The sequence below is a fragment of the Numenius arquata genome, chromosome 10 (genome assembly GCF_964106895.1).
Source record: "Numenius arquata chromosome 10, bNumArq3.hap1.1, whole genome shotgun sequence".
NCBI lineage: Eukaryota > Metazoa > Chordata > Aves > Charadriiformes > Scolopacidae > Numenius > Numenius arquata.
This window is the reverse complement of record NC_133585.1, coordinates 23402473-23420985: the sequence shown is the minus strand read 5'-3', so window position 1 is coordinate 23420985 and position 18513 is coordinate 23402473. Positions and strand designations below refer to the sequence as shown.

General features: G+C 40.3%; 1 protein-coding gene across 1 annotated transcript; it reads right to left on the bottom strand.

Annotated features, from left to right (window-relative positions):
• Positions 1–5745: 5745 nt before the first annotated feature.
• SPARCL1 (SPARC like 1) lies at positions 5746–18272 on the bottom strand. Its single transcript, XM_074154898.1, has 10 exons — positions 18219–18272; positions 18036–18089; positions 14120–15283; positions 12908–12977; positions 12143–12261; positions 11440–11560; positions 10531–10667; positions 8327–8475; positions 7153–7301; positions 5746–5774 (listed from the first exon to the last, which is right to left on the bottom strand). Exons 1-10 carry the CDS (start codon positions 18270–18272, stop codon positions 5746–5748), a joined length of 2046 nt encoding a protein of 681 aa, XP_074010999.1.
• Positions 18273–18513: the final 241 nt, after the last annotated feature.

Genomic DNA, 18513 nt, shown 5'->3' with positions numbered 1-18513 from the left:
TACTCGGCCAATTCTGTCAGCAGGAAGCTGTGCACTCCCAGCAGTGGACAGCAAGCGCTGGACACCGCGAGCGCTTCGGCTTTGGGAGGAAGGGGAAGGACTCAGGGGTCTGGCACCGGGGCAAGAACTTCTCAGGATCACTGCCATCAAGGGAGATGAAGTGCCCGGGCCTCACTCCTCCTTATCTCTGCACATGGCTAGCTCAGAAACGCAGACCTTGAATCCCGTATACCATAGCTGGCTATAAAGTAAATATTTTCACTAATTCAGACACTACAGTCCTATAAAAATGCAGTTTTCCCAGGCAGTAGAAGAGACCTTGCTGAAAAGTAAAATTACTGAAAGAGAAATTAGTCCTGTGTTGCTTGAACCAGGACACTAATAGATGTTGGGCTGGGTAGGGGCTTGTTACTGCTGCTTGCAATTAATGTTTTCCTTTAAGGAGGACTCAATAATAAGTGGAGAATCTAGAATGGTAATAACATAAATAAGTTTAGACCCGTACCAAACATGAGTGTTTTTGAGGCTGTTGTATTAGTTTAAAAGGTTATGATTTCCAGTTTACAATGTTAACGTTTCCCACATTGGAAACCTGTTTAGTTTCTTCTTCAGTACTTACTGCGTTTGCAACAGCAAGAACAATGCTCAGAACACAAGAAAGCAACAGGAGTTGTAGTTTAAGGGAGAGTCCTGTGAAGCAGATTAAAAACAAAGAGTTAGGGTGTCCTGGTTTTGGCAAAAGGAAAGGGCAGGGGGTGGGTGGGGGTGTAGTATGGCTCTCCTCTGTGTGCAGAGAAAGGAAAATCAGATAGCCGGAGCTGTTCCTAGTTGAGTGTGGCTTGTGGTGTGACCTTAACTGTCATCTCTGCATTTTAGTTGCTCACATATATGGGCAGAATAAGCTTGCTATGCTTCTGCTTCCTGCTGCCTTGTCTGTGCTTTGAAATCTTGTCAGCATTTTACTTACTTACTATTTTTATCTTTGATTTTTACCCCTTCCTAATTTTACTCTTTCCTAGCAATACTTATGGAAGCCTTTTGCAATTGTTTGTTTTAAGTAGCAGGCATACCAGCAGAGGATTGGTGTTTCTCTGAGTAGTTCTTGTCACATGCTCTTTTTTCAGACTCACAGCATGGTTGAGGTTGGCAGGACCTCTGGAGATTGTTTAGTCCATTCCCCAGATGTGCTCAAACAGGGTCAGCTAGAGCAAGTTGTCCAGGACTGTTCAGCCAGGTTTTGAGCATTTCCCAGGATGGAGAATCCACAACCTCTCTGGGCAACCTATGCCAGTGCTTGACCACTCTTACCATGGAAAAAAGTTTTTCATTCCCATTCACAGTCATGCAGTCCACAGCCATACCCCAAATTATTTTTGTTATGAAATTTAGTCCAGGTAACGTTAAAGCATCTGTTTTACCTTTGGATTGCATGTTGAACACCTCGTCAGTGGATCAGATGAAGTCAGCTGGCTCCAGTGATAGTGTTGTGTGCGTGGCTGGTGTCTATATATACAGCTCTGAGTCCCATGCCTGCGTGACCTGGCAGAGGCAGGACACAGGAAAACCACAAGACGTCATGAATCATACCTTCTTAAGACCTTTTGGATGTTTAGTTTACTTATCAGCTGATAAAGAAGCCGTTTCATTTTTTTTTTTTTTTATATGACCCCTACTAATCCTTGGAGGATTGATGGGTTTGACAATGGAAGTGTGTATGTGTTATAAAAGGAATATTTGTTGTGTATTTTTTTTAAATATCGGTATTCTGAATGTAGGTTTCTGCACTTTAGTGGTGCTGGAGGAATACTTGGGTGATAATGCCTATAGTATTGAAACTGCTAACTGAGAAGGAGCGTTACAAATTCAAAAATTACCTTCTTTTTCCTGAAGAAATGGGAACTTGTGAATTAAAGTCACTGTTGCCTTTTGAGGCCAGCTGTGTACCAGCAGCGTACTTCCAGTCTGAGAGCTGTGTTGTTCTGTCATCTGACTATATGCAGATTAAACAAAAAGCTATTGAAAGACAAGTCTCTAAATAAGTTTTCATTTATGGTGTTGTCCTGGGTTGAGCGACACAGGACTAACTTTTCTTCTAATGCTGGGGAAAACTGCATTTTTAGAAGGCTCTAGTGTCTGAATTCACGAAAATATTTACCTTGTAGCCAGCCAGGCTCTGTGGGACTCAAGGTCTCGGTGTTTTCGAGCCTTGCCAGGGGCAGGGACAAGGAGGAGCAAGGCCTGGCCAACAGGATTATTTCATACCATGAACATCACGTTCAATACAAATTAGAAAAGTTTGCTGCGTAGTTCTCTCTCTCCCTTGATGGCGGCGGTCCAGAGAACTCCTTCCCCTGGTGCTGGAACCCTGAGCCCTTCCCTTTCTCCCCAAGCCGCAGTGCTTGCAGGGTCCCACATTGGCTGTCCCTGCTGGGAGTGCACAGCTTCTGCTGATACAATTGGCTGAGTATAATCCTTGTATATCTTATATCAGTATCAGGATTAATACTGGTTCTTTAGTATTATTGTTAATTTTTAGTCTTAGTCTATTAAATCTATTTGTATTTCAACCGTCGTGTTTCTTTGTGTTCCCCGATTCCCCTTTCTGGATGGGGAGGGGTCATTGGGTGATAGGATAATTGTCTAAACAACAATAAATTGTTATGAGTTTTCTCAAACCATAACAGACGTTTGCTTGGTCCTTCTGTTTGTTGATTATTTTAGTAGAAAAATCTGAACTGGTAAATAAGAAGTTTAAATTATTACATGTATCTGGGGAGAATCTTGTAGGATGCAATTCAGAAGTTGGCGTTGGATCTGTTGGAGACCACTGACATCAACAGTTCCTCTCCATGCTCTTTTCTGGGGACGTGTCTGAGGGCATAAAGCATAATACATACTTGTTGGATCATGCATGCACTTGCAACTTAATAAGGATGCAAGGTGAACTGTAAATTTGTTACACAGCATCCTGTTTGCCTGTTGTAGAGGCAACAGAGTAGATATTGGTCATAAAGCACAGGGATGAAAGAGCAGAAATGAGAAAACATGCTTTTTATAGAATTTTCTACACTGCCATGTTTGTGTTTGCACAGCTAGTTGTTGACTAGTTGGAAAGACTGTCCTCATCCTCATTGAAAATAACTATTTATAGTGACTGTAAAAAAAAAAAACACAAAACACCCCCAAAACCTCAAAACCCGAAATGAGATAGAAATTAAAATATTCTTCAGTTACATTTGGGAAATGTGCTGAAATGCTAATTGATTTTTTTCCTATAAAGTACGTGCAGTTCTCCAGAGTTCATAGCGTAAGGATGTTTTTTGGGGAAGCATTCATGCAAAGGTGATCAGTGATCTGCCACAAAGTGTAGAATTGTCACCCCACGCCTGTTGGTGTGGGCTGTTGACCCAGAACTGACAGGCAAGGTGGGTGGTCACCTCTATTTCCTTCTTTTTGGAGTCTTCCATGTGGCCATGCAGGAGGACTGAAAATTAAACTTAATGCAAATACATTTGGTTTCAGTACAACACTGATAAGGAGTTCGATCTCCTTTGGAAAGGAGATTCAGATGGTCAAGTCAGTGAAAAGAGATAAGATGTTTAATTTAGGTTCATTAAAACTAAATGGAAATAATCAAGTCTACAGAAGGCCAATAAAATTACCACTATCTTTATCTTCTCTGTTTCATAAAATGAAGAAAAATTACAATATTTGTAAGTTAAGCTACAATAGTAACAATATAGTTAAAGTACCAATGGGGAAACTAGCTTTCATTTATCCTTGCTCTTAATGTTCTTATAATTTGTAGATTAAATATTGGTGGTGCTTGCCTCCTCGTGGACTGCAAGAGCTCAGGTGAAATTTTGTCTTGTACCATGACTGTAGCATCTACCCATGCATACATTAACAAATACTCCTTTTCTGTGTCTTGCAGTGGAAAATTGGAAGTGGCAGCATCATGGAGAATTTCAAAACAGGTGGGATGCTGATCTGCTCCTTAATACATTAGGTTCTTTATATATCCAAGGTTGTAATTGTCTTGGTGGTGATTGTTGCTTGCCCTGGGACTGTTTAAAGGGAAATCTTCCCTGTTTGCCTTGATCAATTCAATTTCATTGTATCTTTTTCTAGGACTTGGGTTGAGTGGAGCAATGGTGAGTGTTAGCCTCAGTGGAGAATATGTCAATCCCTTGTGAGTTGTCTTTGTGTGAACTATATTTGATTGTTTGAAGATGGATGACCCTTGGCTGTAGAAAGAGCAAATAAGCAATAGGCTGCAGTCAGGCAGAAAAAATGCTGTCAAAATTACTTCTTCCCTGAAACATTTGAAGTCCCAGAGAAAGGATCTTTTTCAAATGGAATTAGCACAAAGAATATGCTTTTGTACATGCAATCCAGGTTGATTTATATACAATGCTGCGTGATGTCACACAATGTGAAGTGGAAACAAGTCAGGCTTATGGGAGAAGCTGTCAGTGCAACTGGTTTTGGTGGGAAATAATCTGTTTGTGCAAGAAGTGCCTGTGATGAAAATAATCATATCTTGATTCATTATCTCCCAGGGCATAACGCTGGAGTTGGACTCAGATTAGCAGCCTTTGCTGGTTCAAGGGAAAATTAATGAGGGGCAAGTGGACTTTCACTGTTTGAGCTATCAAATCAGCATTTCTGAGTCCCATTTTCTTGTCATTGGAAAGGTGACGTGGTTCAGGTGAAAAGTGTTTTCTGACCTTCCTTTGTCCATTTTGGGCTTCTTGCTTACAGCAGAGCATGCCTGGAGTATGGGATTCAGGCATAATCTCATTCTGTCCTGTTTTTTTATGCCTAAATTGTACCTGCCTTCAGGTAAGAAAAACTTGGGAGATGATGAAAGAAATAGCATTTATTTCTCAGGAAAAATGATAGCAGTAGTTGGTACTTCTGTGGGAGGAAGGAAGAATGTGCCTGCTCAGGAGAATAAGGAGGTGTTGGAGCTCTGCTGTCCTCTGCTCCTTGTGATGGTGGACCTGTTGCTAATCAGTGTCTTTTGACACGCATCCACACTCACCATGCTCATACAATTATGTCATTTTGCAGTTTGTCAGCAGGAATTCTACTGTGTGGCATTGGTACTTATATTTATTGCATTCTAAGAGGTGCGGGAAGTATCAGAAAAGTGCTGATTTTTTTTTCATGTATTTTACGAGTTATGGTTTAAGGGCTGGTGTATATGATCTGCACCCTGGTTTCTTCTCTTCCCTTAAATCTAAAATGAAATTTTCATTGAACCGTTGCCTTGATACCTTTTATTTGACAAACTTCTGACAAAACCTATGTCTAGGCAAACTTTTATTTTATTTGAGGCTTCTATGTAAAGTGTTAAACTGACAATACAGTAAATAAAGGAAACAAGTCCTATTTCAAGGTAATTTTTTTCAGTGTATGGTAAAATCCACATCCTATAATTCTAATGAAGAGTTTTGTGAACAGCTCATTCACCAGGTTAGTACTACTTACTGGTTCAGAGCAATCAATGATACATGTGGGGAAAACACTGGTTGTTTAACTACGAATCACTTGAAGTAGTTAATTTTTTCTGCTGTTAATGAATGTAGAATTTTTCTGCACTTGTGTTATTTGATAAGAATGCAGTGAACCATATGCTACCTTTGTCTTGAAAACTATGAAGTTATTAATTTCAGAAATAAACAGGGTTCACATATTTCACCAGTTTAAGTGCAGTGCTGGGATTCTGTTCAGCCAACATTAGAACAGGAAATTTTCATTTATGTCTTCTGCAACAAAGAAGAAGAAAATGTTATTAACATTTGATGCCAAAGAGATATTTTTATGCTATGTCACTATCAAGAAAGTGATACACTAAAGTTTCAGAAGGCTCATGTATCCCTAACAAAAAACAAGTATGGTTGCTGCTATCATATTAAGGAGCCATTAATTTAGACCCTTCTTGATGTAGGAGCTTTCTTGTTTCTAGTGTTAGGTCTCCTTGATCTGTCTGTGAGCCAAGAATCCCTTCCAGCCCCCTCTTCACAAATGACTGACCCTATAAACCCCTCTTTGGATGAATAATTATTGGCAGCAGTATTTGTGTTTTATGATAACTCCTTGCAGTTTACTTCCATGCGTGGTTTGTGACTGGCAAATTGTCATCAGAAGAGCTGTAAAAATTCTGGGAAGAATGAAGGCTCTATATGTCTGACCTCTGACCAGAATCAGTCTCCACTTAAAATTATGAAGTTGTTAGTAGGATTTTGAACACATTTCTTCAACACACATCTTTAGCCAAACGCCTAGGATTAACGTGTGCTACTGCTACCTTTGCTTAATGACTGGCAGTATTGTTCAGCTGCCACTTGGGGCTAGATCAGAAGAAAGTAGATTGCAAAAGAATGCCTTAGGTTGAATGTAGTTGTGCAAATCTCAAATTGCTATCATGACAACTTCTGTTCAGCTGCTGCCTAATTCTAGAGGCATCTCCAGCACTGTAGTACCTACCTTTTCACTTTCCTAGAGAAGCCTTGATGTGGATTGAGCTGAACTAAACATATACCTAGCCTATTTAGGATTCGGAAACTGTCTCTGCCTCTGCCTAAGCCTCCTGATGTGTGGAGTCTGGTGGGCACTGAGCACCTGTTGCATCTGACAGAGTAGGTAAAACAGACGGTTTGGCCTGCAACTACAGCGTGATGACAGTGTGTGTGTTCCATATAGTAACCTAGAGATCTCGGTTGTTTTTCCTACTTGGCTTGAGATCTTTAAATGCATTTTCAATCAATATGCTTTGACCACTAATTTAAAAGTACAAGCTCGCTTTGCCTTTCTTTTGGCACAGAAGGATAAAATAGAGTGTTTCTTGAGAGACAGACATGCAGAACATAGAGGTTCAGACACCACATAGGAATGATTTGATATTTAGTACAAACTACCTCCCAAATTTTTCCTAATGAAAAAGATGAGTTTCTCCTATCTTTATAAAACAATTCAGAACCTTGCACCTTTTGCAGTCTTGTTGTTACTGTTCCATTTGCCTCTGTGCAGAACAGCCGTGAGCTTCTGGCTACAATTTCTTTCCTGTACGTTGTGGTCTGAGAATGTGCCTAGTCTTGATAGGAACATTTTGTCCTGTGCATCTGCCTGTTCTTTTATGTTTACCTTCCTTAATCCCAAAGCAGTGGCACCACTCTTTCAAAGCAATGAATTTATCTTGATCTCCATCGCACTCTTGGAAGAAGCGGGTTATGCAGTGTTCCATGGGAACAAGGGAGGCTCTCAAAGGCGCAAGCTCTGAGTGTGTTAATAATCTGAAAGAAAGAGTGGGTGTGTAGAGCTTTATTTAATTAATAAATCATCAGGATCATCAAAGATTATCTAAGCTGCTAGAAGATGACAACAGTGGCTTTAACAGAGATGCCCTGGTGGATTCTGTTGTGGTGCTCCTACAGTGAATCTATCCCAGCTTGTTACGATGATGTATAATACCTGATAAACTAAAATGTTTTAACTGCTATTTGTTCATTTATCAGGTATTATACATCATCGTAACAAGCTGGGACAGATTCACAAAAAAAAGTTAACTAAAATGTTTTAACTGCTATTTGTTCATTAACTTTTTTTTTTTCCTAAAACAAGTATTACTGTGACTTGTTCACAACTCATCAGTTGTGGAGTTTTGCTGTTAAACTTCAGCAGATCACGCTTGCAAAGGTGCTTAGCTATGTTCTAAGACAGTAGGTGTGATCAGCACGAGGTATTGAGGGCCTGCAGCCTTGAAAAATGGATCCCACCACCAAGAGTCATGACCAAAAGCTGGAACTCTGAATCATATTCTCAGAAGCGGGGGGCTTCCTCTGAACTGTGACACAGGTGCAGTCTTGCCGTATCTGGTCCTTAAATTGAGAGACTTCTGGAGTATTAGTTGAAAACTATGGGTATCTCACTAGTGAATTACTGCTGACAGGCCTCTGCCCTTGTACTTGGCCTGTTGCTCTTAGCTTCAGTAATAACAGGGTTTCATAAGCCTTGTTTTTCTCCGGGATCAGGGCATCAGTAGCTATTGAGACACTGTAGAGCTTAATGTGTCTATACACGAGAGCTATCAAAGGCAAGAGGATCGCAGGTTCTAATCTAAGACATGGCTCCAGCAAAACAATGAGAGAAGTTCTGTGTTAGAGATTAATGCTTCCTTAGAAAGAGGGGAATACTGTTTTTTGTCAGCTGAGAGACTGAGTCTGTATGTAAAGAATCCTTCGACTGGTTTAGAAAAGTAAAACAGCCTGAGCTTAAACATGAAACTGAATCTACAAAGATTTATTTTTATTTTTTTTACCTATCAACAGGGTGCTGATCAAGCTGATGAAACTGCCAGTGCACAGGATACACATACATACGGTAATTTTTCTCAAAGTCGTGCAGGAGCAGCTCAGCTGCATGGTCGCCAGCCACAAGGCGCTTGTCATTCTGGTATATTTTTTTGACCTGAACACAACAGAGAAAATGTTATTTCTTCTTCAGGGATGAAGATCTGTCCTGAAGAGAACTATCCAGCAAGGAGGTGGTTTGGAGAAATGAAACTTGATAAAATACCACAGGGGAAATGGATTTTAGTGTTTGTGACCATACACAACGTGAACAACTTGCCTCAAGCAGTCTAGATGATATTTATTGCTGTCTGTGTCAACTGTGGTAGTAACTAAAAAGGAAGTGAAATTCCCATGGCCTAATCGTCAGACTATTTTATCACATTTGTTGATCTTCTGTCCTGAGGCAAGCAACTCAGCTTTTGGTGTGAAATGAGCCATCTTAGAAATCATCTAATTCATACCATTTAGCATGAGACATTCTGTGCCACTGAGCTCAGTGTCTCTCTTGGTCACTGTGCAAGTAGCCTTTGGTGTTGCTCAAGTGTATTTTGTATAAACCTGCTGTGATCTACTGCATGCAGCTTCTACTCCAGAGTTAGAGCAGCCCAGGACTTGGTTTAACTTAAACTATTTTTTAACAGTTATGGCTTTTTAGAGCAGAGGATGGGGGAGATCAGCTGACCCAAACCCACGTGACGCTATGCCCAGTCTATAGCTGGGAGCTGGCTGGGGAGGGGACAGGAATCACCTCTCTGAGCAGGCTGGGGACTTCCTGGGTCTGGTCAGTGAGTGGCGGTACATTAATCGTGTTTTGTATATTCCTTTATCAGTATTATTGTTTTCCTCTTTCCTTCACTGTTCTGTTAAACTGCCTTTATCTCAGCCCACAAGTTTTGCCTTTTTCTTCCAATTCTCCTCTCATTCCAACCAGGGGTGGGGGTGGGTTAGCAAAAAGACTGCGTGGTTCTTTCTTGCTGGCTGGGGCTAAACCACGACAGGCAGTTATGGCATCTATATCTTCAAAATCATATTACTGTCACCAATTCACTTGACATAAATCCTTCTCAGAAAAAAAACAAACCAAAACAAAAAAGGCCCAATGATAATAGACGCTTACTCCATTTTAAGTCAACGTAGCGTGATGCTGCAGGTCTACTAGATGGTAGAAAGCAACTCATTTCTATTAAAACTGAGTGTCAGACTTATGTAATCTTTTTAGCTTTTGAATATCACAGTGTAGATGGATAGTGTATGGGCCTGGATTAAAAAGTGTGAATTATACTCTTAAATGTTCAGCCCATTTTCAGGTACTTTTGTATTGATGGTCAAGTACAAGGTGTGTCTCAAGAACAGAAGAGGAACTACTTTTGGTTGGTCCAAGGCAGGCATCCCCTGCCCCCATGAGCGTATTGTAATTCTGCCTTGACTCCTACTGTGACTGCCCAGTCACTCAGTCTCATGAGGTCCTTGAGTTCTTTTCATGCTGAGTCCAAGTCCATCCTTCCTTCCTTTCATACCTGTGCTTTGTCAGCAGACTGTGTCACTCACCTTCCTCTTCCAGGTCATGTAACGAAAGCTGAATGGCACAAGTCCTTTCAACTTGTGGGACTCCACAGGTGAGTGAGCTCTTGGCTGGCTCTTCCCTCTTATTCTGTCTTTTAATTAGTTATCCCTACCCAGACCTTCCATCTTACGGCTGCTTAGTTTCCTCAAGTCCTTTGGAAAATGGCATTGACTGCATGAATTGGGTCATCCATATCTACGTATTCGTTGATCTTTCCAAGAGGTTTGTCACAAAGCACTTCCTGAAGAGAAGCTGTTTCATGTCTTCTCGTATGAACAGTGTTTATCGAGGTGTGCACTAATTCTGACTTTTCTACGTCTTGTCTGCAGACACTGACTTCAAAGTAATACACTTGGCTTGTGTTTGCTTGGACAAAAGCAACATTCATAGCAGAAATGTTTTGCAGCTTAAATGAATATGAGAAGATGTGCAAGTGTATTTTTCAACTTGTGAATCTAATTGAGTCTAAATTGCCTTAACCAGAAAGGGAGTGCTCATAGGAAATGGGAGAACTCATAAGATGTGAATCACTTTTTTTTTTTTTTCCCCCACGTGGTTAGTCTGGCTCTAACAACTGCATGGTCTTTTTTGAAATGGGTTGCTGACCTTGCTCCTTTGCTTTTCAGTTAGAAATCCAGAAGTATCCAGTTCACGTTCGTAATATTGCATAAGGATGTTTTTGAGCCAGTCTCGCATCCGGAAGGGGAACTGATCCACTTCATAATCAGTACAGTGGGGGATGTCTGTGCCAAACAGGAAAGCTTTTGTTAACAGTGATCTGTTAAGTCCCCATTCAAGCATTTCTGAGCCAAGTTAGATTTGATTCTCACTAACAAACTTCCAGTTAAGCTTAAAATTGATGGAGCCATTAATACATAAAATTGGGAATGCAACTAATGGGTGCAGTTACAAATCTACATTTCTTTGGTGCACTTGTTTAAACAGTTGTGCAAGCCATAGCCTTTATATATCTGTGCAGCTTCTACGCAGAATTGTGTAGTGAATCAGTCAGTGGCATGAAAGCAGAGCTCTCAACAGCAATGGAATAGTCTGGCTGAGAGCGCACGTTCCTGTCAGGGTGTGCCTGGAAATCAGTTCTGGCTTTTAGATCCTGACTTCTGCATTTAGTATCTAAGTAGGTTTGGGGTGTTTGGTTTTTGGGGGTTTTTTTGGGACTTGACATTTTCGTTTATTAACTAGTTGTAAAAACTGATTTTCTGGTAAAGGTGTTAAAAAAACATCTTTGGATGCTATAGCAATGGAACCATGTAAGACAGTGCAGGGGGAAGATGGGGCTGACAACAAATTGGGGTAAGCACAGGAGGAATGTCTTTAGGATTCAGATGCTTAATACTCTTAATTATAAAAAAAAGCGTCTCCTTAGACATGCTTAGAATTTGAAGATCTTAATTAGCAGATAATTGATGCAGAAGGGGATAACTTGGGGCTAGCTAGTGGTTATGGCTACCGGCTCTTTATACCTAGGTGAATTCTTTGTAGAAAAACAACCCTTACATTTGCAGGAGCCCATATAGTTTAGGTGCAGCTGGCGTCCCATTTTTGTCCCTTCAAGTTGACATTTGGTGCCAAAGAGTTGACATATGCCTTCATAAGTCTTATTATCTGTACCACAAACCTAGAAGAGGAGTGAAAAACAAACCCATCCCCCCCACCACCACTGTGTTGAGAAAAATTCTGGTCACTCAAATAGGCATTACAATAATAAAATATCGTTAACATACGGTGTAGCAGTTGTGAACACCCACAGGGAATACATGTTATCAGAAGTATTGAAAACAGTAGTTGTTCTACACTTACATAAGGATTAGTTCTCTGTACTTACACACCCAGTTTCGAGATACTTCAATTTATTTTTGTGTGGAAGTAATATAGTTTATGAGATGGTACTGTAGTATTATACTAGACACGTACTAGTATTCAGTATATGCTCTAAAACATCAAGGGGAGAAATAGAACTTTTAGTGACAGGGAAAAGCTATAATCCCTGAGAGGCTAAGTGAAGCAAATCACTTTAGGTAATACGCGTGTTCATACTATTCTCAAGCTAGTCAGTGAGTGTGGGTGCTTTATACTTAGTGTTACAATTACTGGAATCACCCAAACCCACTATGTTTTATGGTAGAATGCAGGGGAATGTGTTATCTTGTAAACATTTAGGTGGCTTTCCCCTGTGCCATACACTGAATTCAATACTTACATGCTCATAGTCTTTGGTGGAAGGGCAAGCAACAGGATCTTGGCAAATACAGCTGGGTTTCCCTTGTTTGTCCGCATGGCAGACTTTGCCTCTTTTGCAGTGGAAGTTCCTGCATGGGTCTGGCGATCATAGCAAGAAGGAGGGATTGTTAGAAGGGATAGGATGAAGCCAAGTGTTTTTGTCAGGTACTACAGACGGTCAAAGCAAAATACAGCCCAATATTCACCTACAAGTAAGTCAGATGGTTTTTTGTAAGTTTGTTAAAATGCAGCTGAATAAAGCAAGCCAAACTTTAAATGAGGAGTTTTGTGAGACTTCTAGCAGTCCCAGGTTTGAGTTGGTTGGGGAAATAAATTTCTCAGAAATAGCTACTACTGCTGTAAGGACTGACATTTACTTCCCGCTTCCTTTGGTGAAACATGTTCCATCTGTGCAGCACTGGCACTTGTCCCATTCCTAGTTGAATTCAAGCTACTGTTCTGAAACTGAATTATTTCAATGCAAGGTAATTCTCATTCCTCTATAACTGACACAAAAATTTGTGCACTCTCGGTAGAGTGAGTTTTTCACAAGCAAATGAGTGAAAAAGGGTGTATGGAGGGGATTCTGTGGGAACATAACTGTGATGCAGGATTACACACAAGCACAGCACAAGTTCAGTCATGTGAAATTGCGTGCTACCAAAAGCAGGAAAGAAATGCAGACCAGCAGATTCCTCAGCAGAAGAGAGTTAGCAGTTACATGATGGCTTTGCTTATGGCTTACCCAGGAGAGCCTTCTCACTCCTATTGCTTGCATTTTCCATCTCACCATAGGAACTGCCTATAGTCTTAACCTGTGCAGTCACAGAGACATAAGCAGAAGTTGTGGTAAATGTTGGGAAGAAAAAAATACTTGGACAAAATTTTATCAGGTACAAATATAGAGCTGACTGAGGCGCAGTTTACTGTGTGTGCAACAGAAAAGACGTTGCTATGCAAAATGCATGAGAAGTGCATAAAGCCTCTGGTAGTATTAAAGTGCTCTGTTATTTGGGAAAAAAAAAAAGGAGGCGGAGACAGCAAAACAGGAGCTCAGTAAGGCCTGAGCACCTGGAGGTTCTGCAGTACTTGACATACAGCAGTGCAGTGCCTTGAGGCTGGCAGAATTGGTGCTTCAAGTTTTAGTTTGCACTGAGGCACTGCAGGTCAGCAAGCATGAACTGCCTGCCAATAGTGCCTGGGAGCAGCAGCACCGTGAGCTGCCAGGCCAGCACATGAAGCAGGAGGAGAAGGGAAGGACCCGTCTTCAGTTCTGACCCTTCTTTGGTGCTGTGGGGAGGTGCCTGCCCTCTTTCAAATGGATGCCTCCTAACATTTTTTTTAATATTACAGATCCTTATTTAACAGCCATAGGAAAACTCTCTCTTTTCTTTTGAAGAACACCCCTGATCTAACTGCTGACCCGCATATGGGAGATTTGGGTGCAACATCCTCCTTTGTCTCAAGGGACAAAGACCGCATCCTTCATCTTGTGTAAGAGTGCCCTGGCCACTAGGATGGTAATTATTCCAGGGGCTCTAGCCGTGCCTTTCCAAGCTGTTCGCTTTTGTATGGTAGTGTTTAAAATATTTGGGAGAGAAAGGAGTGAACAGGTTTTCTGAGTTAGCTTGAGAGACTGGGTTCCAGGTTTTGTGTCTGTGTATCCAGATTGATTTGTATGTTTCATTACACATCCCATCAGGGCTGGAGCTCTTACATGAGTTGTGCTCATTTCCTTTCTGGTACAATTCATCTAAATGGTGTATGCGAAGTGACACAACATGAGCAAGATGAATAGTGAATAAAAGGGGAGATGAGACTTCTGCAGACTGTATTACACCTGTTTTTCTCCAAAATGTTCTTTCAATCATCAGGAATTTAAATTTTGGACTGATTCTCCACCCCCCTCCCTCTGCCCTTTCTCTAATATTTCAACTTTGTTTTAAAGAGAATTTACCTTATTTTCACTTTCCATTGAATTCATGCTCTGAACAGAGCTACTTGTTTCCAGTTGTTGCTTACTGTCAGAATTAGGTGGTTCAGGAGAGTAATCATCTTGTTCAGAGTGAATAAGGTCTTTAATCTTGACAGCTTGGTAATCCTCGGCCTTTCTATGAGCTGCAGTGTCATCCTTGGTGGTTCCTTCCTCTTTGTGCTCAGTACTGGTGCTCTTCTGGTCATTACTCTGGATTCTCTCCTCTTCCTCATAGGCTGCTTCTTTCCAAGTATTGCTGAGATCTTCATTGCCATCAACATCACCGCTGTCATGACCATCACTATCAGCTTTACTGTCCTTCGTATCTTGTCTTTTCACCACTGTGTCATGATCATTCTGATAGTTTACTTGAATATTGGCTTTCCTCTCCTGGCTTTGCTGCTTGTCATCCTGATCTTCATTATGAGTTTTTTGAGAGAAGGAGATTTTTTCTTTATACGGCTTCTTCTGGCTGTCCTCCCTCTCTTCTTCTAGCTTAAATTTTTCACCATGTCTCTTGGTTATCTGCATCGGTTGACTGGAATCTCTCAGGATTTCATCAGACTGCATACTGTTTTCATTTTGCTGCCTTTTGTATTGGTTACCTTGATTTGTCTGCTGGCCTTTGTGCTTCGTCTCTCTGTAATCAGTTTCTTCACTCCATTCCTCATCTTCTTCCACACCTTCTTCTTCTTCACTTTCACTGTTTTTTTCAGACAGGCCAACTGCGTTTTTATTATTCCACATGTTATGCTCATGATAAAGACTGAGAACATTTGCTGGATTTTCTGCATTGCCCAGAACATGTTGATTGGCTGTATTGCTGTGTTTCTCATGCCTCCTGAACTGGTAATGCTCAGAGCTAGACTGTTCTCTGCCACTGCTTCCAGAGTCACTGTCCTGGTTGTCAGAAGCCAAACCTGGTTTATTGTGCAGCACAAGGAAATTGATGCTTTTTAGGCTATTTTTCACTTGATGCTCGCTACCAGTTCTTCCTTGTTTTCTAGTGGTCTGAGGCTCACCACTGCGCTCAGCACCTGGTACTGATGCCTCTGGTTTTAGTTTTTTGTGGCTGACCAGCAAATCACCATTGCCTACATATCCTGCATTCTCTTCTTTTGGGGCTCCAGGGTGGATGTCTTCAGTCTTAAAAAAAAGTTAAAGATTAGCAAGGAGATTGATAAATCATAGAACTTATTTCAAGTCAATGCAATGTTATTTTTACCTTGTATTGCAAGGCATGACACTGACTTTATTTGTTTTCTTTGTAAATGCTCCTCTTAAGCTAGCCTAGAGCATGGAATTCACAGCAATTTCCATTTCTCAGCAAATGTCAAATGCAAATGTCATCTCCGTTTCTCAGCAATTTGTTGATCTGTCCTTTCTTTTATTGCTGCAGTTTCTGAAGAAGTCTATGCACTTCAGTTTAAGATCTTTTAGGAGATAGATGCATGCGGGTGTCTTGAGAAATCTTAAAATGCTTAATTAGTAATTCTGTGTCATAACTTCAGGCACTTGTATTCTGCAGTAATGATCGCTTACCTCAGGAAGATGAATATCACATTCCCCTTCTCTACACAGATAAATGAGAGGCCTGGGAAAAGAGGGGCAGGGGGAGAGACAGCACCTTTTGCAAGGTGTCATGGTAGTAATCCCTAAGGAGTACGCTGCATCTTAACTATTTCATCATCAACATAGTCATCTACTTTGAGTTTGATAAATCATTGCTTCCTAACTGAATTTATGAGGAACTATTAAATTTGGTGGCAACTACTGTATCATGAGCTCACTAGCAGGAATCATAGGTGTTTGCTGAGAGGCTTTTTTTTTTTTTTTTGGATGCTCTCAAGCCAATAGCAAAACCAGTAACTTCAGTGGAAAAGATTCCAATGCTTGAGTAAAAAGCATGTACTAAAATGACTATTAGCTCTTGCTGCAGCAATTGCCTTTCTGCTGTTGTTAGCATCACAGCATCTGCTGGGTGAGTACAGACACTTTCAATAGCAGCAACATCTGATGAATTTCTGAACGATACCTGTGGATGTTCAGTGTTGCTTATTGCTTACTACAATATTGTTTATATTCCAAGTTGCTGGAATAGCATTTGCTTTAGTGTGGGCAGTCATGACTGCTTGGAAACAAACATTCCATTAACCAAATTCCAAATTAAAAACTGATAACCAAATTAAAAAGAACGTGGTAGGATTACATATATTAATATGGATTTTGGCAGATCAGCTATATCCTATTTGCTAATGTCAAGGTGGTATCTGAATGTTTTACAAGTTTTCTTTCGCCTGGTGTACTTCCTGATGCAGGAAAAGTACTAGGCAATATATTCACTATGTCATAAGATTGTGTGCTTGCTCAAATCTAATAGAAGTTCAGTGAAGAGCTCTTCCAATATAAATGCACACTTCTTGACGACCTTATAAAAAGTGATCTGTGTGTTACCAAGCATCTCAAGCTGATACTAAGACATTTGAAAATTAAGTTTCAGGAACAGGTTTTTTTTACATGTGTTTTTGGGCACTGCTGTGTACAACATACTATATGTCTTGAAGTTTAAGGAAAAAGCAGTCTTCTGTGAAGGGCTTCCAGTTCTATAGAGTTAGAAAATCCAGGGCCAAACAGTCATTAAGGTTGTCTATTATGGGTGCCTGTATTTGAAGCGATAGTTTGAGAAAAATGGGGCTCATGTCTTACAGGAAGTCTCATTATGTGCTCAATGGAGAGATGTGCATGGATGTGGCTTTTGCCTACTCCTTTTTGTTATACCTTTGTTGCCAGGATAAAATAAACTTTTAGAACTCAGTTGCTTATGAATATATTTGGGTCTCTTAATATGATGGCAAATTTCAGTCAATGTAGCTGTAATTAGCTACTGTTAGGGGCCAACTGGCCTTGGATAGATGTTGCACATTCACTTGGAACTGATGATTTGTCAGGTATTGCAATGTTTTGTTTTGATATAAGTGTTTTGTGTATGAGTTGTCTCTGGGAGACAGTTGTAGGCTGCAAACTAGGGTTTATACCCTAATTTGTTCTGCTGGCTATTTCATTAGGAAAAGTTAATTTTTTTATTTTCATAATGCAGGTCACCATCTGGATTGATGTGAAATGCATGTGGAAAGTTGCACAGAGTGGGATATAATTCATAACTTTTTTAAAAAAAAAAGGTTAGCATAAAAGTTGGGATTTTGTATTTCTTACTACAGAGCATGCTCTGAATTTAGTTGATTTGAAATATTCATTGGCTTGAAGCTGAGGTCTGTTCTGTCTGAACCACAAATTCTCTTCAGAATAGTGCAATAAAAAGAAATTTTAATTTGGATCAACCATGAATGCAAAATTGTGAGCTCTGTCATTAGCATGCTTATAAGCCTGCTGAAAACATCTGTCTCGTTACCATTGGAGCTGTGTATCTGGCTTGTCAGCCACAGTGTACTTTCCCAAGATGAGCTGTAGCTGATGCTCTGTATTGTGAATAATGAAACATATGATGGCTAAAATTCTTACATGTTTGAGACTGCGTATGATCACTTGGTGGGATAAATTGAGGATTACATCCTCCTTGTTTACTCAAGCAGTGATAACCACAAGTTCAACTGTCAGTGGAGCTTTTTGTTTGTATGAAATGGGTGTAACGATTATATGTGGGGATTCATTTAAGGCAGTTTTCTCAAATAAGTGAAACTTCTGTTGTGAGCTTTAGATTTTGCCCTGTTCTGTTTCTAGCTATGTAATATGTTTGGTACTAACTCTTGGCGTGAGGGGGCCTACCTTTTTTAAAACTAAATCAATTTGCCAATCACTGGATATGCGCTCTGATGTATTTTATATATTTGGGATGCATAATATAGGTTGCCTTTTAATGCTTAAAGGACAAGAAGAATACCTTTTCAGGAGTTTTCTGTCCATGGATTCCAAGTTTGTAGTTTAAGGGATGAGTCTAAAATAGACAAATATATTCAATCTCTGAATGTAAATAAAAAATCTATTAAAGGTCAATGGGATAACATAGAGTATTCACAGAATGGGAAACTAAGTGCCCAGTAATAACAGAATGATGATTACTTACTGGAATAGCAAAAGCTGATCCTACAAGACAAATGAAGAGAGCTACAGCCTTCATGCTTTCTGATCTTGTAGAGGACAACACTTAATGGTACAGTGGTAGGGTTTAGAGGTTTCCTTTCTGCAAGCAACATGAAATGAAATAAAATTAGGATTTGGGTATAATGGTCTAGAAATAATGGATGGAAGCAATGTAGTGGCTGCTGTAACCTGCCTGCTCTGAAGACCCACAAAATTTCTGCACAGTGTCCAGTTGTATGTAAACTCAGATGTTAGACCATCTTATCTAGAGGGCACCT

Excerpts from the sequence above, each read along its gene's own strand:
- SPARCL1 (XM_074154898.1), bottom strand. The coding sequence starts at position 18,272 with ATGAAGGCTGTAGCTCTCTTCATTTGTCTTGTAGGATCAGCTTTTGCT. Across the intron at positions 15,284-18,035 it reads GACAGAAAACTCCTGAAAAG|ACTGAAGACATCCACCCTGG; the intron begins GTATTCTTCTTG and ends CTTTTTTTTAAG. Across the intron at positions 7,302-8,326 it reads GATCAGCACCCTGTTGATAG|ATTATTAACACACTCAGAGC; the intron begins GTAAAAAAAATA and ends TCTTTCTTTCAG.